At 40.2% G+C, this 26,838-nt stretch overlaps 1 protein-coding gene across 1 annotated transcript in view; it reads left to right on the forward strand.

Annotated features, from left to right (window-relative positions):
- The window catches only part of LOC137656716 (uncharacterized), a 42,506-nt gene extending 18,237 nt beyond the window's left edge, over positions 1–24,269 (forward strand). Inside the window, exons 2-9 of the mRNA XM_068390950.1 lie at positions 3,430–5,729; positions 7,068–7,236; positions 8,241–8,391; positions 14,403–14,618; positions 20,956–21,060; positions 21,809–22,017; positions 22,377–22,547; positions 23,106–24,269. Coding sequence (XP_068247051.1) covers positions 4,466–5,729; positions 7,068–7,236; positions 8,241–8,391; positions 14,403–14,618; positions 20,956–21,060; positions 21,809–22,017; positions 22,377–22,547; positions 23,106–23,250 — 2,430 coding nt within the window. The 5' untranslated portion in view covers positions 3,430–4,465 and the 3' untranslated portion in view covers positions 23,251–24,269. The remainder of the gene's footprint in view (positions 1–3,429; positions 5,730–7,067; positions 7,237–8,240; positions 8,392–14,402; positions 14,619–20,955; positions 21,061–21,808; positions 22,018–22,376; positions 22,548–23,105) is intronic.
- The last annotated feature ends 2,569 nt before the right edge of the window (positions 24,270–26,838 follow it).

A 26,838-nucleotide genomic window follows, 5' to 3' on the forward strand; every position in this document is an offset into this window, starting at 1 on the left:
CGCCGTTCAAGATTGTCAACAGGGTACTTCAGAAGTTCGCCTCTCACAAAGGGACACGGTTGACGTTGGTTGCTCCCCTCTGACCCGCGAGAGAAGGGTTCACCGAGGTACTGCAATGGCTGGTCGACGTTTCCCAGGACTCTTCCTCCTAGAGTGGTCCTTCTGCGTCAACCTCACGTAAAGAAGGTACACCCAAACCTCCACGCTCTTCGTCTGACTGCCTTCAGACTATCGAAAGTCTCTCAAGAACTAGAGGCTTTTCGAAGGAGGCAGCCAGAACGATTGCCAGAGCAAGGACGACATCCACTCTCAGAGTCTATCAGTCTTAATGGGAAGTCTTCCGAAGCTGGTGCAAGGCCAATGCAGTTTTCCTCAACCAGTACCACTGTAACCCAGATTGCTGACTTCCTGTTACATCTAAGGAACGTAAAATCCCTATCAGCTCCTACGATCAAGGGTTACAGAAGTATGTTGGCAGCGGTTTTCCGCCACAGAGGCTTGGATCTTTCCTCCAACAAAGATCTACAGGACCTCCTTAGGTCTTTTGAGACCTCAAAGGAACGTCGGTTGTCCACTCCAGGCTGGAATCTAGACGTGGTCCTAAGGTTCCTAATGTCATCAGGATTTGAACCTTTCCAATCAGCCTCTTTTAAGGACCTCACATTAGAAACTCTTTTCCTCGTGTGCTTAGCAACAGGTAAAAGAGTAAGTGAGATCCACGCCTTCAGCAGGAACATAGGTTTCACATCTGAAACGGCTACATGTTCCTTGCGGCTCGGTTTTTTTGGCTAAAACGAGCTTCCTTCCCGTCCTTGCCCTAAGTCGTTCGAGATCCCAAGCCTGTCCAACATGGTGGGGAACGAACTAGAGAGAGTACTTTGCCCTGTTAGAGCTCTTAAGTACTATTTAAGAAGGTCAAAACCATTACGAGGACAATCAGAAGCCTTATGGTGTGCTATCAAGAAGCCTTCTCTACCAATGTCTAAGAACTCAGTTTCTTACTACATCAGGCTTCTGATTAGAGAAGCAAATTCTCATCTGAAGGAAGAAGACCTTGCTTTGCTGAAGGTAAGGACACATGAAGTGAGAGCTGTGGCTACTTCAGTGGCCTTCAAACAGAACCGTTCTCTGCAGAGTGTTATGGATGCAACCTATTGGAGAAGCAAGTCAGTGTTCGCATCATTCTATCTCAAAGATGTCCAGTCTCTTTACGAGTACTGCTACACCCTGGGTCCATTCGTAGCAACGAATGCAGTAGTAGGCGAGGGCTCAGCCACTACATTCCCATAATTCCATAACTTTTTAACCTTTCTCTTGAATACTTTTTATGGGTTGTTCGGTCGGCTAAGAAGCCTTCCACATCCTTGTTGATTTGGCGGGTGGTCAATTCTTTCTTGAGAAGCGCCGAGGTTAAAGGTTGTGATGAGGTCCTTTAGTATGGGTTGCAGCCCTGTATACTTTAGCACCTTTGGGTTGATTCAGCCTCCAAGAGGAACGCTGCGCTCAGTAAGGAAGACGAACTTAAAAAAGAGACAGAGTAACGGTTCAATTCGACTTCCTTACCAGGTACTTATTATTTCATTGTTATTTGAGATAACTGTTATATGAAATATGGGATACTTAGCTATCCTTTAATCTTGTACACTGGTTTTCACCCACCCCCCTGGGTGTGAATCAGCTACATGATTATCGGGTAAGTTTAATATTGAAAAATGTTATTTTCATTAGTAAAATAAATTTTTGAATATACTTACCCGATAATCATGATTTAATTGACCCTCCCTTCCTCCCCATAGAGAACCAGTGGGACCGAGGAATAATTGAGGAGGTGTCAACAAGAAGTACTTGAGTACCTGGCCACAGGTGGCGCTGGTAAGAACACCCCCTTCTAGTATTGTGATAGCTGGCGTATCCCTCCATAGAATTCTGTCGGGCAACAGAGTTGACAGCTACATGATTATCGGGTAAGTATATTCAAAAATTTATTTTACTAATGAAAATAACATTTTTCTCAAAAAATGTGAAAAACAAATTTTTATAGCATTTTTTTGCAAGGACGTACCGGTACGTCCATGGGGGTAAAGGGATGGCTTTTGTGAAACGTACCAGTACGTCCTTTGGGGGTAAAAGGGTTAAGAAAGCTTAGCAGTTTTGTCTTCCTTTTAATTATATGTGTATTGGTGAGGTTAGTCATTGAATTCCTCTCGCTGGATTCCATCGTCCTGACGTAATTCCTAATTATTTAGCCTCTGATATATCTGTGCTTTTAAGGTAAGCTTAAGAGAGGAACTTTTAAGTATTTACTATTGCATTGTTTAATGCGATTAATGCAGGGATACCCCAAAAGAAAATATCTGAAGCTGGGATGCCAAATCCTATCTTTGAATAAGCTTAATAGAAATTTCCAATATTATCTTTTGTTAGTGGAGACCATATTGGCAAAGTAATTGCAGTACTTTGTAAATTTTATCAGATGGCTTTCTCCCCGTTTGAGAAAATATATAGAAAATAGGATGTGTACAGATCTATGAGAATTGATGGATACAACAACTTTGTAAGATTTGAAGAATGAAAATACAGTACAGCAAATACAGTACAGCCTGTGCTACTAGATGAATAGAGTACAGTACTATAACAGTTCTTGAACAAAGGATTTGATACTTATAAGGTTTAATGTCTAACTGTTTACTGTTGCCAATACAGGGTGTGCATAATCTTTTGATGTAATCAACTGCGTTTTTGTTTCAAGTAGAAACTTAGCAAACGTTCCTTGATATAGTGTATAGCAGTGGTTCCCAACCTTTTTTCTGTCATTTCCCCCCTGCACCCAGTTCAACCATCCAGATTTCCCCCTTCATGCCCCGCCCAGCCCTCATGCCCACTCGCCTGCCTCAGAAATGGGCATGACACTCCAATTCTCCCCTTGAATATCATGTCTTTGAGAACTGATATGATCATATCACAACTGAATGGCTAACAACAAATTGCCGCACGTACTATGAGGACATTTTCCGCTTGTTTTAGTTAGTAGGTAGTGTAATTATTTCCCCCCTGGAAGTTTCAAATTTCCCCCAGGTTGGGAACCACTGGTGTATAGCGTGCAGTTTTTATAGGCTAAAGATATGGCAGTGGATTGTATATTTAGGAAATACTGTACTGTAATTTGTGATTGTAGCCTTATTTGTATTTAATATCTAAAGGTAGGTACACTTGCTCCTTTGATAAAAATTTATCTTTTGGTGTATGCTGGGTGTGGAGAGTGTTCCTGGGATGCTGTAGAATGGCTCTTTGTAATCTCATGGTCATATGATTTCTCTTGTCCAATTTTTGTGTTCCTGTTAAGTATTTGTAGAATTTCCAAAGTTAGCCTTGTAATGCATTTGCATGAGATAGGAAAATATTAATCGTTATATTTTTCTCATGTTACAGGCTGTGCCTTGAATTGTGATATGTATGAGTTGCTGGATGCTGCATCTACGACCACTTGCAAAGAGAGTTGTGCATGGGAGGAACTCGCGGCCGTAGCTTCCCATTTGCTACAAAAATAAAGATGATAGACTGATTAATCAACAATGGTTTTCATGATAAACTTGGAGGAGACATTTAGTGGAAGTGTCGCAAAGAGAAGGGAAACTTGGATGTGAAGGAGAATGTTAATATTGTAGAAGTAGATTATAGTTTTGTGATGTAGCTTTACGTATGGAACTATGTGATGGTTTGGCTGATGTGTTATGGATGGATGTTGGTTTGCATTCTGTGGTGGGTGCTCTTTGGTGAAGTCAGTGCCTCGTTTCCTGATGACATCCTGACCCTCACCGTCCTTATGACCCTCCAGTATTCTTTGATGTTGCTTTTCATTATATCAGCTGCTCACCTTTATCACACTGTCCTGTCTCATCCTGTTCGGGGGATCGTGTCCATTGGTAGCTGGTTGACGTGACGGGCAATGTCATTTTGCGAGACTTAATGTCAGCGTTGTAGATTTGTAATCTTTCATAAGCCATTTGTTTTGTTACTGAAATATGAATTGTGACATGTAGCTCCAGGGAATTAGTTAAATATTTTTTTATAATATTCTAGAAACACCGAACACCATTTTTTTCTTAGTATGGTGGTGTCTATGGCCGGTGTGTTAGTGGCCCTGGCAGTTGTGGCAGGCCATGTGTGGATTGTTTATGTATCGGCTCCGCATCTATTGCCACCAGATGCTTGGCTTATCACAGCTCTGGACCTATTAGCTCATTGGGCTTTAGTTTGGGAAATAACCGCATTCTGTAGTTTCTTGAATGATGTTGAAATAAAGGGCAGCGGTGGTGGCTTTGTTGCTGAATTACAAAACAGTTGGATCTAAGACATCATTTTATTATTTTCAGTACTCTAAACTCAAAAACATTTTTGAAAGAAATTAAGATGGGTAAGATTGGTAACCAGGAAAACTTTATAATGTGGACAATGTTTGGTGCTTATGAATAATAGTTTCAAGCTATTTTTGGTCCTATTACGTGTGGTGTTTTTAGGAATGGCAGAAACAAAATTTGCATCTCGGGAAAACTTGAATGCATCAAAAGAAATGCACCCGTTAGAAATGAATTCGAATCCAGGTCCTTCAGACTTGGATTCTACCACCTTTGGGAGTTTTAACGACACTCAAGGTGATTTCTATGCAAGGAGGGACAGTGAAGGTCAAGCAAATCATTCAGCTCATGAATCCAGGTCCTCCACTCCTACCTCAGGAACAGATTATCAGTCTTGTAGCAATCCTTCCACGCCTGAAAAATCTCGGTCGTCTGAGAAATTAGAGCCAACAGTCCCTACTACGGAAGTTGTCTCCAACGTGAAGATGAGTGCCAATATTGCTAATAAACTTAGCCAGATGAGAGTTTCAATGGAGAACTTGGACGATATATCGCAAACTAGTTTTGAGGAAGGAGAGTCGCCAGGAACTCCAACAAGCGCTCGTCAATGTGATGCTTTTGCGGGAGGCGGGTCCCCTCAGGCCCCACGTAAGCAGTCCCTGAAGGCGACTCTCCGTCAAGTTTTCCCCTATGTTTCTTGCCTGCCTTTTGAAAATAACATTGTATTTTGTTTTGTGTTATCTGTTTGGGATAACATTGTTGGCCCTCAAACAGTGTATGTGTGGAAAAGAAAATCCTTCCCATCACAGAAAACCTTTGATGGTCTTCTGGATGAAAGTGAGGGAATAGAGATAGCTGAAGAAAGTGTCGAAATTGAGAAGGCTAGAACTCGTTTGAAGCGGATGTCAAAACAGTTGGAAGGGCAAGAGGTAGCTTCGCGTTTGGGGAAAGAAAATAGTAAGCCTGAGCAGAAAAGTAATTCAAAATACAGGTCCCGTAGGACGAGTGGTTCATCTAGTCATTCAGAAAATTACTCGCCTGTTCATTCAGAGAAAGTATCTTCTGGTTCTACTGTGACTAAAACGGCTGCTAGCAAGCGAGAGCAATATTTCTCTCGCCGCAAGCGGTGGACTTCAACCCCAGAAACGAAAATAGAAAGTGGGAGCATTAGTAGCTCAAACAATGAGTATTTTGGATCTAGAGAACCTGCATCAACAGGAGACTTGACTACTTCTGGAAGAACTACCCCCCCACTAGCTTCTAATTATGCAGGGGAAGAAAATGTGGGTAGTAGAAAATCCAGAGCACCATCTCTAGCGAATTTTGAGACTGCATCTGTGGACAGCGCAAGTTTTTATGATTCCGACGGCCAAGGTGAGCAAATTTTTTTCAATCATTTTTATGCATTTGTTATCCCATATAATTATTTCAAGAAGAGTGATCTTTACATTTGTACGCTTACTGATTGAAAGTGATATATTTGTTAGCTGTCATTTGTACATAAACATTTCTATTAAAAGACTTAGTTTTGTATGGTTAGGAAAAAGACTAATTACTATTGAAAATATATATATTTTCACTTATGTGATAGTCAGTTTGAATAGTGCTAGATATGATTAGTAGGGATTTGGTTTTGCATTTAATTTGCTCCCATCAAAATTTTATGAACTATTAATACTGTTAATACTCATTAGAACAAGGCCAGGTAACAAAAACTCTGTATTTGGGTTTTATTTCTCATCTTTGTAAAGTAGTACAGTAATTTCTGTCTTAATGACTGCTGTGATAATTGAACGGATAATTTTATGGGAAAAATTTAGAAATGTTGATAAGTTCTTGTTAGTAATACCAGTACAATTCTATTTCAATGTCTCATTTATAGTTTTTATTTTATTCATGTTTATCACAGATAGGCCATACTGGCATATTTGTATGCTATTTATTTCTAGAAGTTGTAATATTCATTTGATTTTTCTTTTACAGTATTAGTATGAATATACCCCTTAACCCTTTTACCCCCAAAGGACGTACTGGTACGTTTCACAAAGGCCATCCCTTTACCCCCATGGACGTACCAGTACGTCCTTGCTAAAAAATGCTATGAAAATTTTTTTTTCTTATTTTTGATAATTTTTTTGAGAAAATTCAGGCATTTTCCAAGGGAATGAGACCAACCTGACCTCTCTATGAGAAAAATTAAGGCTGTTAGAGCAATTTAAAAATAATATACTGCAAAATGTGCAGGGAAAAAAATAAACCCCTGGGGGTTAAGGGTTGAAAATTTCCAAATAGCCTGGGGGTAAAAGGGTTAAGAAATTCAGTGATACAGTGCCCTGCATTTTCATTCTGATATCTGTTGACCTTTAGTAACTTCTTTTTTCCATCCTTTCATATTCTTGTTATAAGAATTTTATAAGTTTTTTGTCATTCCAAACCTTATTTTAAAACTACTGAATTAATAAAAAAAATAGTGTTGGTAGCAATGAAAACATGGTATCTTCCAACTTGTTTCAAGTTTGTTAATTTGTCTCATTTTCTTTCCACCTCAATGTTTGAAAACCTTAAAAACAAACCCTTGCCTTTTCCTTTAATATTTCCAGTAAATATTACAGTTTAATCATCCCTTTGTGACTCTTACCTAGGGAGCTTCTAAGCAGTTGTATAAGACCACACTTACTATTTTGCATTTTGCATACAATTGTTTGGTTCTAGAATTCACTGGAAGTTGGGCATGTGGTCGTAGCCGGTTGCGCATGGCGGCGGTTGTACGATATGTGACGGAACACAGTGTTGCTGTGGGCCAAGTTGGCCTGGCATCGGAAAAGATCACATCTTCGCTTTTGGTGGTCCCTCATCAGGGCATTATTATTGTAGCAGCTCGGTGAGTATCATCTTGTACCGTATTTTCTCATGCCCTCACCTCCCCTCTACGCTCACTCATCTGAGAGTGCACATTCGCCTTTTAAGTAACGCCAATAACTTTAGAGTTCTATGTTCACCTATGCGCCCTAGACATACCTGAAGACTTCATTAGATCACTTTGCACAACACCCCCATGGATACATTCCTGGAACGTTCCACAAGCTGGATCTCTATGCGCTAGATCCCCTCACACCAGTTCCTCAGGATCAAGATCCCTACTTTTTGGTGATTAGTACATGTATAGGAGTATAGATGACTTTACAGGACAAAACTCTGACTATATCGAAAATCGACTTGCGTTAGCTCTCTTAGAACCAATTAACGATGTTGGACGGGGTATTACTTTATATCAATTCAAACTTGTACAGAATTTTCAAATTCTGCCTTCCACCTTTTTTTTTTGTGATTTTTTTTTTTTTTTTATAAGTAATGTTCATATCATTCAATAGGTTCTTAAGAAAAAGGTTCCAAAAATGAGATACTGTATAATTTTAACTGAAAAATAGCTTAATATCAGTGAAAAGTAGTCCTGAAGGAGAAATATTTCAGAAATGTTGAAAGCACTGTAGGTCTATGTAGAGTTAGATCCAGAAGGCTTATGTTTTATGTGACTGTCTCCTATTTCTTTTCTTTAACTGTAAAAAGAATGAGAACACCAAGGACTACTATATACTACGGGTCTGAATTAGGCATATATATGTACAGTAAAGTATAGTATAAATGGGCTCATAGTGAAACTAATTTTGTAGGTAATAGATACACTACCAGTTTGATAAAGGACACCCAGTTTTAGAGCTAATACTTATAAATTTTTTAGTTTCTCTTTTAGTGATAATTGAGTTTTTGCAGTGGCAGGGATTTATTTAAATTTTGGCCCTTGAGTTTAATCCATCCAACAGTATATTTACTCCCCTAGATTGTCGTCTAATGCCTCTCAAAGTACTTTGGTTCGCTTTTCAACAGATTCACAGTTGTGGAAGATGATTGCGCTGTACCTTATTGCTTGTCAATGGTTGTGCCAATAGAAGAGTACGATTACTTTCTTCCACTCACTCAGCCAGTTACTACTTGGCTTATTACAATTGCAGCTTCTACCAGATTGCTCATAACAAAGGTAAGTTTTACACTTGAGTCTTTATAGCTTGTGAGGACAGTTGCCCTTATCATTTATAGATTTAGCACATTTATAGCCCCATTAACCCTTTCACCCCCAAAGGACGTACTAGCACGTTTAAAAAAACTCATCCCTTTACCCCCATGGACGTACTGGTATGTCCTTGCAAAAAACTGCTATTTATATTTTTTTTGCATATTTTTGATAACTTTATGAGAAACTTTAGGCATTTTCCAAAAGAATGAGACCAACCTGACCTCTCTATGACAAAAATTAAGGCTGTTAGAGTAATTTAAAGAATATATATAGCAAAATGTGCTTGAAAAAAAAACAATGGGGGTTAAGGGTTGGAAAGTTCCAAATAGCCTGGGGGTAAAAGGGTTAACTTTCCAGTTTTAAAACCCTAAAACTTTCAATCTCCCAAAATCTTGTGCAGTAAACCTCTGTTTACACAAACTTTTACTCCTCATTTTGGAGATGTTCAATACAGTAGAGTAAATAAACAGTAGTAACAAAAACCTTCAGATTTGTAAACAAAGTTGGAGAATTTTATTTAAAGATTCTATACTGTTCTATTTACTGCGTCTATATGATAAGGGGCAATACCGTATCCATTTCCTTATTTAAAATACAGTATGTCTTACATGATTATGTAATTAACACTTGAAACAGATACAAACCATTGTTCTTTAATAAGAATACGATTTCAGCAAAGCTGTAAACTCAGCTGTTATGATTCATAACTAGGCATTGGTAGTTACTGGTGGGTAACAGGGAATGCTGGGTTGCCAATTATACACTTTGCCTTCTGCCACCAGGTTATACTAATGTACGATCAGTGTTCCAAGCTTAGCTTATTTAATTTTCTTTTCCTACTTTCAAATTGATTGATTGCTGTACCTTATTGCCTTATTTGCCTTATTTTATGTTTGGGTTCCCCCAGGTCCCTCAGTGTGAGGCACCTCGTATATCCACCAGAGAGTTGCTAATGCATCTTCCGGTGTATTTTGCATCTTCCAATCTTGGATGGTCTGGGATGCTTGTTATATGTAGAAACGACAAGTAGACATGCAGACTTGCCCAGGAGTTTCCTGCCAGTGGTGCGCAGCCTTCATGAGCATGTTGGCCGTGGATCCCCTTCTTTGTGCCCTTTTCGCAGGGGTTATGACCACTTACAGTCATCCCCATGTGAGGCATGTAAGGAGTGGTCGTGGTCATCCTCCCAGCGGCAGTGAGGTAAAGAAGGTCAATCAAGATTCTTTGCCTTCTGAGTCTTCCTCGCAATTTAAGAAATTTGCTGGACCTCCTCTTTTATCCTCCTTGTACTCTGGCATGTGTTCCTTTGCCATCGCCCTCCTCATTTGGGGGAAGATGATGAAGGATGACAATATTCCTTAAGGTAAGCCCAAAGTGAGCTGACTTGACCTGCTTCCCCCCAGAGAAGTAGGTATTTCTCCTCGGGGTGAACTCGAAGAAATGTCAACATCAGGTGATGGTGCAGCCAAGAACAATGCCCTAAGAATGTTATGGCCATCCTTAGGTCTGTAAGGTATTTTGTTGAAGGAAAGACTTCTGCAAGCCTTTCACTTCATGAGTCTTCTTCCACCACACCATTAAAAGAAACAATTGGAATGAGCCCCCTCCTTCCTGCCCAGTTTCCCTGGAGTGGCAGTTGATTGCCAATCTTCACCTTCAAGAGTGCCATCACCCTCAGACTTGACATCCCTGGGTAAGGGAAGTTCCACCTACAGCCTTCTTTGCCTCCCAGCCCCATTACCATCAACATTGTCTTCTGATATGGCTTTGCCTGGTTCTACTTGTCTTATGAAGGTGAAAAAAAAAGAGATTCCCTTCGGCACAGTCTGCTGCATTGAAGGATGTCATTTGCTCTCCCAGGCACAGTGTTACTTCCTCAGAAAATTATTCTTTTCTCCACAGAGAGAAATATGACAAACTTCGAAAGACACCATGCACGTGTTCATACTTAATTTGAAGTCGCCTTTTTGCTCACCTTATACATTTGTCGTGCGTTCTTCGGAATGAAAGCTCACCTGTTCGCTCATGTACTCTTCAATTGTCATGTATTATGTGCACTCCTCACTTAGTGCGCATTTATCGGACTTCGACATTCACTTACATGTGCTCATCTGTCATCTTTTTCTGGTTTCCATCCATTAAAAGATCTGAGTGGGCCTCAATCAAGTCACTTACATTATTGGTAGTTATATGTGTGAAGTCATCTCTTCCAAGCAATTTTTGTAAAGGTTCCGATACCATATCAAAAGATTGCACACATACGAATGGCATATTTTTTTATATAATTTTTTAACTTATTCAAAAAACCTTCATGATTATTACATCGGCACCAATATGTTACAGGATAGCACAGTTTTCATACACTTTGGTTATCATGCGACTGCATTCTCACTCTTTCTCTGTGAGTGTGCGGGCGGTACGTGTAGTTCATTTTAAAGCTTCATACAGTATTTTAATTTTAGTTCATTATCAAGCCTTTCATATTTCATAAGACATTATTATGTTTAATTGTGGTTTATTAAAGCATGTTTTTGTTCTATTTTTCAATTTCTTGAGCATTTCAATTATCAACAATTACTCTTGATTAATTCGGTAGGCATCAGCTGATCTCATGGTCACGCTACTGCATGCGATTATGCGCACTTACAGTACGAATAACAAGGCGTTGTTTATATAATTTTCTTAACATTTGAAATTCTTCATAATGAATATTACATTAGCACCAATATGTTATAGGGTATCACAGTTTCCATACAGTTTGTTTATAGACCTTATCATTAGTTATTACATTAATTCTCTCTCTCTCTCTCTCTCTCTCTCTCTCTCTCTCTCTCTCTCTCTCTCTCTCTCTCTCTCTCTCTCTCTCTCTCTCTCTCTCTCTCTCTCTCTCTCTCTCTCTCTCTCTCTCTCTTCTCTCTCTCTCTCTCTCTCTCTCTCTCTCTCTCTCTCTCTCTCTCTCTCTCGTTTAAGATAGAGGTTGTGACGTCAGTCTATGATGAGAGCAACAATGTCTGGCCCTTTTTTTTTTTCCTCTTTTCCTCAATCTTTCTTGAAGTGCAGCAGTCAAACCATTATGTCTCTGGATTGAACCATGATACAGGTAAGGTACCATACCATAACTATTCTATATTAGATTACGGTAAAAGTGCTTTCCCACAACTTCCTGAGAAAGGGGAGGATGGATAGTAATTTAAATTTGTCGCTTTATTTTAGCCATACAGTGAAGACGGCATATAGGTTCCTCCATGGCCGTCTGTCAGCGACAGAAGCCTAGCCCTTTCACCTGAACTTCAGGTCATAGAGATGGATTGCAGTCAATAATTCTTACTCCTCTGAGGTCTGAGTGTTGGGCATCCTGGGGTTTTAAATCGGCTAATTTAGTTACAAGGACTAACTCCCACCTAAAGATAAGTCTCTTATTAAAGGATGAGGCTTTGTATCTGTAGGTAATAGGTTGGCCAGGGCACCAGTCACCCTTTGAGATACTACCACCATAGAGTTATTGGGTCTTTTGACTGGCCAGGCAGTATTACATTGCATCCCTCTCTCTGGTTAAGTCTCATTTTTTCTTTCCCTACATATACACTGAATTGTCTGGCCTATTCTTACCCACATTCTCCTGTCTTCATACACCTGGCAACACTGAGATTACCAAACAATTCTTCTTTGCTTAAGGGGTTAGCTACTGTAGTAGGTTGGCCAGGGCACCAGCCGCTCGTTGAGATACTACCGCTAGAGAGTTAGGGGGTCCTTTGACTGGCCAGACAGTACCATATTGGATCCTTCTCTCTGGTTACGGTTCTTTTCCCTTTGCCTACACAGACACCGAATAGTCTGGCCTCTTCTTTACAGATTCTCTTCTGTCCTCATACACCTGACAACACTGAGAATACCAAACAATTCTTATTCACCCAAGGGGTTAACTACGGCAATGTAATTGTTCAGTGGTTACTTTCTTCTTGGTAAGGGTAGAAGAGACTCTTTAGCTATGGTAAGCAGCTCTTCTAGGAGAAGGACACTCCAAAATCAAACCTTTGTTCTCTAGTCTTGGGTAGTGCTATAGCCTCTGTACCATGGTCTTCCACTGTCTTGGGTTAGAGTTCTCTTGCTTGAGGGTACACTCGGGCACACTGTTCAATCTATTTTCTCTTTCTCTTGTTTTGTTGAAGTTTTTATTGTTTATATAGGAAGTAGTTATATTAATGTTGTTACTATTCTTAAAATACTTTATTTTTCCTTGTTTCCTTTCCTCACTGAGCTATTTTCCCTGTTGGGGCCCCTGGGCTTATAGCATCCTGCTTTTTCAGCTGGGGTTGTAGCTTAGCATTTAATAATAATAATAATAATAATGTAATTGTTCAGTGGCTACTTTCCTCTTGGTAAGGGTAGAAGAGATTCTTTAGCTATGGTAAGCAGCTCTTCTAAGAGAAGGACACTCAAAAATCGAACCATTGCTCTTTGGCCTCGGGTAGTGCCATAGCCTCTGTACCATGGCCTTCCACTGTCTTGGGGTAGAGTTCTCTTGCTAGGGAAGTGCACTTGGGCTCCTTTTTCTATCTTATTTCATTTCTTATTTTTTGTTTTTTAACTTTTCATCCTTTATATGTGAAGGATCTAATTTAATGTTGTTACTTTTCTTGAAATTTTATTTTGATTGTTTATTCCTCTCATAGTTTATTTGTGTCCTTTTCTCACTGGGGTATTTATCCCTGTTGGAACCCTTGGGCTTATAGTATCTTACTTTTCCAACTAGGGTTATAGTATAGCTTGTAATAATAATAATAATGATAATAATAATAATAATAATAATAATAATACCTGCAATGATATAAAGACACAAATTTTTAAAGTAATTTCTATTCTTCATGACTGATCAAACCTGAATCCTTTAAGTCATACCTTCTGTCTCATGTACTCTGCAAGCCCTAAATGAAGGTCAAAATGGCTACTCAGTGAGCCAGGTGGGGCATCACCCTCTACCCGTCAGTAACTACCGACACCTCGTTATAAGTTTTAAAAGCAAAGTCTTCATATTTGCCAAAATCATACTCCTTTTAAAGGGCTCAGGTTTGTGTAGTTAGAAAAAAAAAATTATGATATTACACCATAAATTTATGTTTATGAAACTTGCACTGATATATGTACCGTAAAGACAAACAGTTGTTGATCTTTATGCCATGCATTGTCATACATACATACACCATGGCACTTCCCCCAATTTTGGGGGGTAGTCGACATCAACAAAGAAACAAAAACAAAAAGGGGACCTCTACTCTCTACGTTCCTCCCAGCCTATATTGTCATATCTAACATTAATCTTTTCTTGATTACACCAAGGGCACCAATAGGTTTAAGAAAGTAAAATTAGATTATTTTTTTAGTGTTGTACGCAGCTAAACTCATAAAAATATTACCATATAATTGTCTAACTTTAAACCCCCAAATAATGAAAAAACTGCAAACTGATAAACCTTGATTTCCAATGGATAGGTAGGGTTAGCCGTAATTTGAAATCAGTAATGGGAGTTACAGTAATTTCAGGTAATTAGTGATTGTCATGTTTGGCTTATATCTTGCCCTTCATAAGGTATCTGTTAGCAGTATGTCATCTTTTAACTGTAACCTTATTCTTTTTCTTTATTGCCAAACTTGTGAAAGAAACCTCAGAATGAAGAAATTGTAAATTCAATGGGTAAAAAATTAGAATTAAATCTGCTTTGAATACATTCTATATTTTGCAATATAAACCTGTATTTTATTTGGGCTTTCTTTTGATTTTTACAAATCTAATAGTGCAATAAACTTCCAAATTACTAGATTGCTTTTTTTCTTAATAATCTTGTTAGCTTTTTATGAAATCATTCGTTGTGACAGTATAGTTACTGTGTATATGCATTGTAATAACAGTATATCTTGGGAAACTATGGGCTATGGATTTTATTGTAAGTGGCTTTAATCTCCTTTGCGTGTTTCAGTATGGCCTCGAGGGTGGGGGTCGTGTGAAGAGTAAGCTGGTCGAGCTCTGTGATGTTTTAGTGGCCTTACGCAGTGCTAGTTTGGATCAGTACCCACTCACTCCCGCTGGCAGACCTCCGGATGACCGACGATTAGCTGAAATCATCCTCACTTCTCATCTCCAAACCTTAGGCTCAACAGTGGTTGTTGCTGATTCTCCCAATGCTGCGAACAAGGTATGCCACCGTCTTCAGGTTCCACAAGTTTGGGTATACTGTACACAATTAGATGGAGTAATAGATCTTTCTTTCTCTAACAGTAAAACTGTACAGTATTACTAATGCTAACATAGTTGATATTGACATATCTGGTACTTAAATAAAAAAAATTATTATTTTAGATACTTTAAGCCCTGAGATGAATGGGTAACTTAGTTTAGCACCCAACTCTTAAAAGTTAAGGATGACATGCAACTCCTTTTGAGGTTTTTTGTTCCTACACTTGATACAAACCCTCATTCTTTACTATAGGAGAAATTCTAGCGCGAGCTGGAAAATACGGCAGAAAAACCTTAACAAGGTCGTTAACGACCGGGCAGGTAATTACCCACCTGTTAGTGGTGGGGGGACCGCCGGTCGGTAGCTGCTGTTTACCTTCAATCGAATTCTAGCCATCGCAGTGGTAACACCGCTGTTCCTGTTTTTATTTGACTGGCTGACTAGCCTTTCTCTTTTGGTTTTCTGATTAATCCTTTTTCTTTTCCTTTGTTAGATGTGATGTCCCCTATTATGAGGAAGTGTTCCGGGCACCTTTATGTCACCACTGGAGGTGAATCCTCTTTCCTTATGCCCTGGGTACAGAGGTCATAGGTGTTCTGAAGGCTCCCCCTGCCAAGTATGTAGAAGTGGTCGCCGTCTCAGTGGGAGAAGTTTGAGAGAGGTAGGATAGGAAGTCCTAGAAGGACTCTTTATCTCAAGGATCGCCGTCGAAGGTAAGCGAGTCACGGAACTCTTCTTGGGCCTCTCGATCTCTCCCTTCAGACTCTTCCTTGCCTGCCTCCCTCCGGGGGGAAGTCGAGGAAGAGTGGCACCATTGATTTAACCCCCATTCCTCTTGGTCAGGCGGTTCACGTTGCCTCCCCCAGTGGGGCAATACTTTCCGCCACCGGGAATGACTCTGTTACTGCTTCCATTCCAAATCATGTATGAGTGGTATGGCCTGCCCTTGGACTGCCTGGTTCCCCTTCGGTGGAAGTTTAGAACCAGTTCCTCGCGGGCAAGGTAGTGCCTAAGGTCCCTTCTGTTTTGGAACCCTCAGGAGTTCCGGACCTCGCCTACCTCCCATCAACTCAGTTGGCGCCCACGGAAGTTTTAATGGATATAGTAACTTCAGCTCCTGCGGCGCCTACTTCGCACTCCGTTGTGCATCTACAAATTACAACGTCGCGAGCGCAAACATAGTAGTACCTCCTCCTCCTCATCGTCCTCGCCCTATTCGGAGGCTAGGAGGGAGAGAGAGAGAAGAGAAAAAGAAGAGCTCGCTCTCCTTCCCCGGACGTTCTCGCTGGAGACACAGGCGACATAGGAAGAGACATCATCGTTCTCGCTCTTCCTCGCCTTCTATCTCTTCACGAGATGTCTCGCTGCAAGACCTTTTCGGAGGTCAGGAGGGGGAGAGAGAAGAGGAAAAGAGGAGCTAGCGCGCCTTCACCTAGACGTTCTCGCCAAAGAGACAGGCGATATAGGAAGAGACATCATCGTTCTCGCTCTTCCTCACCTTCTGTCTCGCCTCTAGACTATAAGCGTTCTTGGCACAAACCTAAGAAGAGGGCTCCCTCTCGTCATCGTTCTGCCTCGCTGTCGTCTTTCTCTTGCGAGGAATCATCTAAGAAGCCAGGAGCACGGCCAAGGGCAAAGCATGTCCTGACCTCGAACCCTCTTCTTCTCATAGTAGTTTGAGGGTCTCCATTTGCTCTAGAAAAGTTAAAAAGAGCGCTTCTCCTCGCTTTCACTCCTTATCTTCAGAGAAGATCGCTCTCGCCTTCGATTTCTTGATCTCTAACGCTTTGGGGTCTCGTGACAAGGAAACTTTGGTTTCCCGGTGTGCTATCCCTTTGTTTTCTCGCAACTCAAGTTGCTGAAACCTCGGGCTCTCGTGCATTTAGTCACGCTGACACTTCGGTGTCTCGTGACCAGGGAAACTTCCGTTTCCCGTTGCTCTGGCCCTTTGAGTTCTCGCAACACAACCTCTAGGGGCACACACGATCACGCTGAACCTTCTGGTTCTCGTGAAGCAAGTCGCCAAGAGTTTTACTCTTATGACAGAGTTTTCGGACTCTTGTCGCGCGGAGTGTTCGCTTACGCTCAACCAACACTGCGCCCATGACCATCAAGAGCTTTACTCTTATGGCAGTGTCTTCAGACTCCTGTCACGCAAGGTGTTCGCACGCAATTAGCGCTACACACGCAAATCTCCGGTCATACATTCGCAGGGTCAATCCCTCGCTCTTGTGTTTCAGACAGGACAACCTCCCCAGTTCCTTTGCTCCCTAATGAGTTAAGGATTACGAGTCTCTTGGAAACCTCGAAAGAAGGTGCAGGGGTTCGGCCCTTCTCTTCGGTTGAGAGCTGAAGGAAAAGGGGAAACGTGTTAGAGAGGCTAAAAGAAAACACCCAGATAGCAGCGGCGTAGAACACAATGCCGATGGCTTCGGCCGCTCTGTTCATTATCCTGCGCTTCATGTGGCAGCTCATGAGCTGCCCATGTTACGAGGTAGCACTCGTTGTCAACCTGCAACTTGATCAACTGTTGTTGGGAAACATAGATTGCTGCCAGGAGGTTCGCCTCCAGGGGTTAGAGAACCTCCCCTGACGAGGGAGTGATAACCTTCCTTGGAATTGGGCTGCGTGAGAGAACCACCCCCTTCCGAGGGAGAGCTTCTCCACTTCAGCCATTCAGCAACCTTCCCTCCTTCGTGAAGAGTTGCGAACAGCTCGACGAGTTTTACCTCTGCTATCTTGTCCCCGAAGACTGTGCTTTCTCCCCTTGAGCTGGGGAAATAGCAAGTCTAAGGCTTGTTCCTCCTTCTAGGGGAACTTCTCCCTCGTTCGAGAGAGAGATTATTACACCTACACTTGTTTCCCATAAGAGCTGGGAGAAAGCTTGGTTCAGGCGATGTCCTCCTTCGGGAGGAATTCTCTCTCGTTCACGAGAAGGAGATTAATACGCCTACGTTTTTTCCATAGAACTGGGAGAATGCTTTTTTCCCATAGAACTGGGAGAAAGCTTGTCTTAGGCGATGTCCTCCTTCGGGAGGACTTCTCCCTCGTTCGCGAGAGAGAAATTATTACGCCTACACTTTTTCCCATAGAGCGGTGAGAAATCTTGCCTTAGGCAATATCCTCCTTCGGGAGGACTTCTCCCTCGTTTGCGAGAGAGAGGTTATTACGCCTACGCTTTTTCCCATAGAGCAAGGAGAAAGCTTATTTTAGGCGATCTCCTTCGGGAGAACCTTCCTCCCATTCACGAGAGAAAACTTGTTGGAGTTTGCTGGTCCACGCTCCTCCCCCTTACGCTTTTGGTTCTCCTCCAGGGGCGGAGCGAGAGCCTTGTCTTAAGCGACGTTCTCCTTCAGGAGAGCAAATCTACCCTGCGGAGGAGTTCTCTTCATCTCTGATGTTCTCCCCCTCGTGCTGTAAGGAGACGTCTTTTTGAACCTACTGGTTCTCCTCACGTTGACCCCTCCGGGTCTCGTGACGATCACCCTTTCGGCGGGCGTGATCGGGAGCCTTTGAAGTCTCGTCATGTTGATCCTACGGGTTCTCATGATCTTAGGAGTCCTTCGGGCCTCTGTCGCGCTGGACTTTCGAGTTCACATGACTTAGAACCTTCGAGTCTCAGTTACGCTGAGTCGTAACAATTAGCACAGTGTCCGCGCGCGCGCACACATGCAATTAGCACTATGCACGCGACCATCGTCATCAAGAGTTTTACTCTTTATGACAGAGAGTCTTCCGACCCTCGTCAACGGTCTTCGCCATTACCTCCAGACACTCCGACTTCTACCGTTCTTCACCTTTTGATAAGAAAGATGTGAGGGGTAAGACATAAGGTTTGTCTGCTACTCGCGTCTCTACTTTACCTGTAATAACACACGAGGAATTAGCGCAGCCTGAGGATTCCTCGGGAGAACTGCCGTCGAGGGACTTAGAATCCTCCTATTTAAGGACTCTAAGAACTATGTGTAATATCTCATGCCTCGGAAATCCTCGACTTCTTGACGCTCCAGCCTTAGAGAGGCTTTGTCGTCCACCCCAAACCCTAAGACCAGAATTGATCTTCTGGCTGTGGCCTGATTGGTAACATCTCTGACTGGTGTTTGACAGTCTGGGGTTCGAGTCCCGCTCAGACTCGTTAGTGCCATTAGTGCCTGCAACCATACCATCCTTGTGAGCTAAGGTTGGTGGGTTTGGGGGAGCCTATAGGTCTATCTGCTGAGTCATCAGCAGCCACTGCCTGGCCTTCCCTGGTCCTAGCTGGAATGGAGAGGAGGCTTGGTCGTTGACCATATACTGTAATGTATGGTCAGTCTCTAGGGCATTTTCCTAACTGCTAGTGCAATGTCACTACTGTTCCTTGCCTCTGCCATTCTTGAACTACCTTTAAACCTGGTCTGTTCGCCGAGATCAGAGACGTCAACCCTTCTCCTCTGATCCCCTCACGGCGAGGCTCACACCGGGCTAATCCTCGAAGAGACACTACTCTTTCAGGCTATTCTCAGTCACAGAAGCCTCGGAAATGGAAGCGACTTCAATGTCCCTTCTGGCTTGACACGTGGTCTGGTACAGTTGGCTACCTCGCAAGCTACGAGGACGTGTCAAGCGAAGACTCCAGGCAGTCCCTACAGGAAGTCCTAACTGCTGGGGCAAAGACAATGGACTTCTTAACCGCTACAACAGCGACCATGTGGAGCAATTGGGTTCTCAAAAGGAAGGAATCAGTAGTTCCCAGACTTCCTTTTGTACCTCAGTGAGGAAAAGCTCCTCTCATTCTCGGCGATTAAGGGTCTGCCCTATGAGCCCTTAAGGGCCTCAGGCTACATTCTGAACCTTAAGACTGTCTTCCTCGTACCTCTGTCCTCAGCTAAAAGGGTCAGTGAGCTACATGGTCTGTCTTATGTCGTTACCCATTCTAAGGGTTGGGGTGGGGGGGGGAGTGTCTCGCAACTTCGTGCCAGGCTTGGGGGCTAGACTCATAATCCTTCATCCACCGATGAGAGATTTTGAGAATTGCAGTTTTCCAGCCTCAATAAGGTAACACAGGATACAGACCAGTCATTACTATGCCCAGTCAGGGCGCTAAATAAATATCTGAAGCGCACCAGACCTTTCAGACCACGTCTCCGCCATCTCTTCCTTAGTACCAACAAGGTAAAGAAGAGAACCTCTCGCAACATCATCCCTTTCTGGCTCAAGAAAGTTATTGCGAGGTCTTTTCACGGAGACCCAGAGGCAGCACAACCCACAGCCCATCAAGTTAGGGGAGTGGCTGCCTCACTGGCATTTAAGAGAAATTTCTCAGTCTCCCAAGTCTTAGGTGCTGGGGACTGGAAACGCCAATCTACATTTACCGCTCGCTATTTGAGCGACGGGGCACATAGGTCTCTAGACACCCTTTCTATACGGCCTATTGTGACAGGTCACCACCCTATAAGGGGGCAGTGATGTCAATGGACTTTATATGATGTCTTGTAGGCATTAGAAGGTCTTTACAACATCCCATCACTTCGTCTAGCTGCATTCAATATTTAAGCTTCTAATATACTTCTGTGTCCGCTTCTTTTTTTCCATCCTGCTGTCCAATCTCTCTGAGTTTACTTCATAATGCGATTGCTCCCTATTCCTCCTGTTACACCTGGGCTCTGTTTTGCCTCCCTTGTTACCGCCTTAGGGCCCAGCTACTGTTCTTAAAATATTTTATTTTTCCTTGTTTCCTTTCCTCACTCGGCTATTTTCCCTGTTGGGGCCCCTAGACTTATAGCATCCTGCTATTCCAACTAGGGTTGTAGCTTAGCAAGTAATAATAATAATGCCGCCACCTTAGGACGTTGCCACATTAGGTTGTCTGATCGACCGATTTCTGGGGAAAAAAGTGTTCTATTGATATGAATCTTTTATACAGGGCATAAAGTTTTGTAGTAATATTGCATATAATTTTTCTGTGATGCATTTTGTAATATTCAATTTTTTTTATTATAGTAATGAATATTTTTCCATATTATTTGGTCATGGTATAGTACAGTATTTATTTTTCTATGCATCACGTGTTCTTCAGCTCACTTGGATGTCTTTATTTTTATGATCATTAACTACACATTTAGGGTATATGAAGGTTGGTATGTACAAAGAATATTAAAATATGAAGGGCAATACTGTACTTTATTTTGACAAGATGTTTTAGCCAGATTATAAAGGTTACTGTAGCCTGCATTTAAATAGGGTATATAAGTGCATACATGTGCTATAAAAAAAGTGCAAATTCTTCATTTTTTCTCATATGGAATAACCCATCTAGGTGGTCATGTGGATTGCTCAGTTTTCTGATCCTGCGGACTTACACATTTCTCGACTGTGCTTATCATATACACAGTGGCCATTCCATCCAGGACTATCCATCCAGGTAACTGTTTTTGTGTGTATATATTAGATAATCCATTTTCCCCTGAGATTTGTAATAAGACTGTACAAGCATTCTCTTGATGTGTATCCTCCATGTATACAGAATTTCTCAAAAACAAAATGCACTAAATGCAAGTTGGAAACTAGACGTTCAAACGTTAAAAAACCTTTAATCTAACATGAAGTAATTATGATTTTAAAAAAAATTGAGCAAGGGCTTTGGATCTGAAGTTTTGAATACTGTATAAAAATTACTTTTGCCTAAAAATCTGTATGTGTTGTTACTTAAGCTTTATACATTATTATTAACCCTTTTACCCCCAGGCTATTTGGAAATTTCCAACCCTTATCCCCCAAGGGGTTATTTTTTTCCCATCACATTTTGCAGTATACTTTTTTTAAATTACTCTAACAGGCTTAATTTTTGTCATAGAGAGGTCAGGTTGGTCTCATTCTCTTGGAAAATGCATGAATTTTCTAAAAAAAACTTGTCAAAAATATGAAAAAAAATATTTATAGCATTTTTTGCAAGGACGTACCGGTACGTCCATGGGGGTAAAGGGATGGCTTTTGTGAAACGTACCAGTACGTCCTTTAGGGGTAAAAGGGTTAAAAGGAGAATTCCTTCATATAGTAAGATGCTGATACTGTACTTTACATGTGGACTTTATGATGTCAGAACAGAATAGAAATGTGGATTTTCCTTGGTATTGTGATTTATAGAATGAAGCATTACATATTACTTGCAGGGAATCGTGAGAAGTGCTAATGGTGAAGTCAATCTGACGGCTCAAAAGTTAATCCAGTCTTCCCGTCCACTGACTGTGGTAGACATTAATCGTGGCACAGTCAAACAAACTGGTGCCCCCGATGTTCATGCTCGTCGCAATTCTTCTGCCTTACACCAGGAACTTCTTTCCCTTTGGCATGACCTACCAGATGTATCGGCTCCCTCAGAGTGAGTATATGTTCTGTCATGTCTTTTGGATAGCTAGACTATCTAGATATCTCAGAATAGCCTTGTAGCTTATTTGGAAGAGTTAAATCTTTGGGGTTCTGCTCAAAATTTTATCCTAAAATGTTTTCATCTGATATTTTTTTTTTTTTTTGTAGTTAAATACTGTATTAAATTCAAAGTAGGGTTAACAGTAAAGGCATTCTTTTACTATATTTAGAAGATTTTTTAAAGAATTAAGTGGATATTTACAGAGCGTGATACAAGTTTCTACCCAAAGTAACAAACGTATGGGGAAAAAATAGGTTTTGTGAAAATAAGACAAATAAAAACTAGTGTTTTATACATTTTACTCTTTGTAGAAGTTTGCTGGAGCCTGTACGAGGAGCAGCATCTTTGGTAAAGAAGTTTTTGCAGGATTATGATCGTCTCGGCTCCTGTGATAATTCGGTCCGTCAGAGTTTTATTCAAGCCTTCCTGCGTTCTCTTCAGTACACAGCATTAGCCATAATCACCTGGACGCAACAAGAATGGTATTTTATAATTCTTTTCCTTTTTTGGAAGTACTGTACTGTAGTTACTATATGTGAGAAGTAGTAATATTAGTAAAAAGTAATTCCCCTTGAAGTGTAAATATTGCATAGAAATGTCATAGTATTACCAGGGTTTATGGATATATTAGGCTATATTTTTTATCAATTGCTTGAAATTACTACCCGTGAAAACTATTTCTTTGAGGAAAGGATCCCTAACTGTGGTGTATTCGTTAGCATAAACTTCTCATTCAAGGAATGATTTACCCACTATTGCTTCGATCTTGCTCTCCAATCTCTTAACCACTACTTTTAGTACAACTCCAGGGATTTACCCCCTAGTTGCACCTCTGAATGGCGTTCATACCTTGAATTTTAAGTTATTCGAGGAATGAGCAGTACAGTAGTCCAATTGTTTGGATATGAAGTGTTCATTTTTTTATTTCTGTCTTGATTATCATGTTTCTTGCAGATCCTTGGCATGAAGCCTCTATTGATCAGAAAAAAAATAGATGCTGTATTTGATTATAATAGATTTCTTCCTTCTTATCACCAAAGGGCAATGCAGCGAAAGCGTTCGGGATACGGATCATTAAGGAGAGCTCTGTGCTCTATTTTTGATCTGGACGAGTGTGACCTGCGAATCTTGCTAGCACAGGCGGAACTCTTACAGCCTGGATTTTATACATACGTCATGATGTAGATGGTTCTCCATACATCACCTTTGAAAGGATTGCCAAGAGTCCGTCATGTTAAATGCAACAAAAATAGAGAGTGGAAAGGTTTTCTTTTTATTTTTTAGACAATTTATTCTTTCAATTTTTCAGAGAAAGTATATGAAATGAACTTTTATGCTTGTGGATGCTATCTTTTAGGATGTGCTTGCCATGCTCAAAATTTGATAAAGCAATTCTAAAAATAGTTTATGCAATATTAGATTTAAGTAGATAGTAGGGGCAGAAGTTTTGCCTGAACTCTCTTAAGTTGGTGAAATGGCGTACGATTTGAATGGTGGTATGTTACAATTAAGTTTTGAATTTAAAGAGAACTCTATTTCTTTAGCTTTTACTAGTTGTTATTGAGAGATTGTTGTCATCCCTTGGAATTTTTTATTTCCTTTTTGCATTTGAGAAATTTTGTTCACTCTAAAGCAGGTCGTCATGCTTAACCTGAAGGTGGTTTTGTAAATTGGAGTGGTAGCTGAGGCAGTCTTTTTTTTAAAGAGTACAGAGCAGAAACAAGTTTTACCAAAGAAATAAATGTATGGAATGTTTTCCTTCATGCTCTGCTACTGCTTTCTTTTGACATGATGTAGTTCCTTTATGTATATATATAAGATATTTACACTTGTTTGCTTTAATGCTTAATTCAAACATTCCTTCCTCCATTGCAGGCATGCCAAAGTACCATACTGAACCGAAGTAGGCTTTTGTAATTAATGTTAATACTGTGGCTGATTAGAATTTAATTTTAATGTACATTACTATAGGTTATGCGAAACTTTCAAGCTGCCATCTCTATTTACCGAGTGTAGGGCACCAATGGTCCGTAGAGAGAAATTGTGCCATGTAAATATAGAGCTTTATTTCATGAAAATAATTTCAAAGTGAGAAGTAAACTTTACTTAACCTGCTGGAGGTCACTAAATGGTACCAATATTTAGAACGAAGATATTTGAGGTGTAGTTAATGCTATTTTGCTAAAATAAATCTCAAAAATTAATACATCTTGAGTACTTTGTATGCTAATTATGGCTTGGAGATTTTATGGTTTTATAATAACACTGTCTATATGATTTATTTAGTTAAAGGAGGTTTAATTAGTGAAAAATATTTTACCCATGGAAAGTTTTACGTATTTTATTCCAATTCATGTTCGTTTGTCAAAAGTCTTTCTTTAGCTTTCAAATGATTTTTTTTACAACAATGATTTATCTCTACCTATGAGGCAATTTAAATCATTTTAATTGGATATTTCTATCCCTTTTCTCAAGATAAACTTGAAATTGTTGAGGATTCTCTTGTGAAATGAGGGCACTTGTCAAAGGGTTCATATCTACAATGTACCTTGAATATTATTTGTTCCGGCGTAGATACAAACCCTTCCGCTATTTATAGGGGTATACTTTTGGCATAGCGGAAAGAATACCCCTATGAATAGCTCTAGGTTTGTATACTAGGAAAAATACAAATTACTTACAAATTTGTTATATTAACTAACATACTCATTCAGCTTAGTTGCATAGCTGTGCCTTCTAAGTTTCAGTCATCCTCTTTAGTCCCTTTCCGTGTTTAGCTTTTCAATTCTTCAGTTTTCACCTTCAGTTTAATAGAAAATCTTTCAGGCCAATGCTACGAGTCTACAGTGTGACTCTGGGATCATATTGATCTGTTAATAATACAGAAATAACCTCTCTTTTAGCATTCTAATTAGAATGAAAGATTTTGCTAATGTATCATTTCTTTTATTTCCTATGGCATGAAATCAAGAATACCGAGGTTTACTTAGGCTCAGACAGGTTTTTTTCCCGTTTCAGTTCTTGTGGACACGAGTTACTGTATACATTAGTAAATAAAGGGTAGAGTTTTAATCTCCATGCCATTTGGTACTAAATGGATAAAGACAACCTAATGCCATATTACCTCATATACAAGTGAAGGATAGTGGGAGTTTGTAAAATATTTTCCTAGATCTTTTAAGAATTTAGGATCGGTCAAATATGCAAAGTAGTTATATTAATAGGGTTAGTAAGGTAAAGAGCTCTGGATGATATTTTTAGGTTGCTTCTGCCATTATTCCTCAGTTTTCCTTGTGCATATCTAATAAAGAAATGGGATATGTATTGAATTGGCTGTCCTTGCTAGCTGCATGTGTTGAGTTACTGTTGGTTGTACAAGTAGACAATCTGATTATGTGACATATTAGTGTCCTTTTGAGTCGATTCTCTGTTGTGTAACAGAGGGGTCATTTTATGAATGAATTTGAAGCTTTGTCTAGTTACTATTCACAACACGAGGATGAAAGTTGAACAATTACAGTTTCACACAATGTATAAACTTTGGATATTTTACATTGCTTTTATCCACAAGATATAATACTGATGTGTCTGTGCTAGAAGCTGTAGTTGCACTTAATTGATGCTTATCTTGAAATTTGTCACATAGTTCCAATTTATAATTCTGTCCTACAGGTTTGTAAATGAATAGCAGATGTATAAGTAGTGGATAAGGGTTTTGACTGCCATAAAGGGATAATTTAAACACTATTGTTGTAAAGAGAACTTCAATTTGATGTTGAAAAAAAAAAATTTTGGAAAGGACAGCTGTATGTCAGGGCTTTGAATACGAGTTAAGTATTTATCTATGGAATAAAAAAAAACACACTAGTCAATGCCACTTATGATAGTATTAAATTACAAAAAATAGCAAACTAGTCAGCGCTGTTTATGATGGCATTAATTATATATTTCCATGCTGATGCACGCCTTATTTTACAATTTTTCAAAACGCTTACACAAGAAAATTTTACATTTAAAGTAAGTAGGTCCACTTTTCATGATTGACTATCATACATGCATACATATACCAAGGCACTTCCCCCAATTTTGGGGGGTAGCTGACATCAACAAAGAAACAAAAACAAAAAAGGGACCTCTACTCTACGTTCCTCCCATGCCGGTTAAAAATCTTGGTGTCCAGGTTAAACTTCGTTCTAATTTGTATAAATATTCAAAATGTTACAAGTCCCACTCATATCCTCAAGTGGTTGGGAAAAAAGTTCAACAGAAGGGTACCAAAACTTGTAGGAATGTTTAATGTAAACAAATTGGGGATTTTATTTAATTCAAATTTCCTCTTCACATTTTTAGTACCAGATTGCAAGGGTATCAGAAAGATCACTACTCTGGCCTTGAAAGAGTAAATTATGGACAGTTATCTTAGGATATTGTGAAGAAATAGAAGGGTTTTATTGCTGTATTTGGTAAATTGTGTGTCGGACACATCAACTATACTTTATCATAGTCTAGCATCAGATCAAAGCTTTAAAGTTTGGGGGAAAAGGAGCAGGTGAATCTACTGTGAGCATAATAGTCATAATTTTTGTACCACTCTATTTGTAGGGTTGACTTAAAATGAGTTCCTTCTACTGTACTCTGCTCTTAATGCCAGAACTCTGATGAGGTTTAGGCCTTCATCAATCTCATTTTTCCAAGATTTCATAGACCTTTATAAAAGTCTCATCCCACCTGCTTCAAATTTATTGCTTCTCTAACCCAGCGTCCCGTTCCTCA

The sequence above is a fragment of the Palaemon carinicauda genome, chromosome 17 (genome assembly GCF_036898095.1).
Source record: "Palaemon carinicauda isolate YSFRI2023 chromosome 17, ASM3689809v2, whole genome shotgun sequence".
Taxonomy (NCBI): Eukaryota; Metazoa; Arthropoda; class Malacostraca; order Decapoda; family Palaemonidae; genus Palaemon; species Palaemon carinicauda.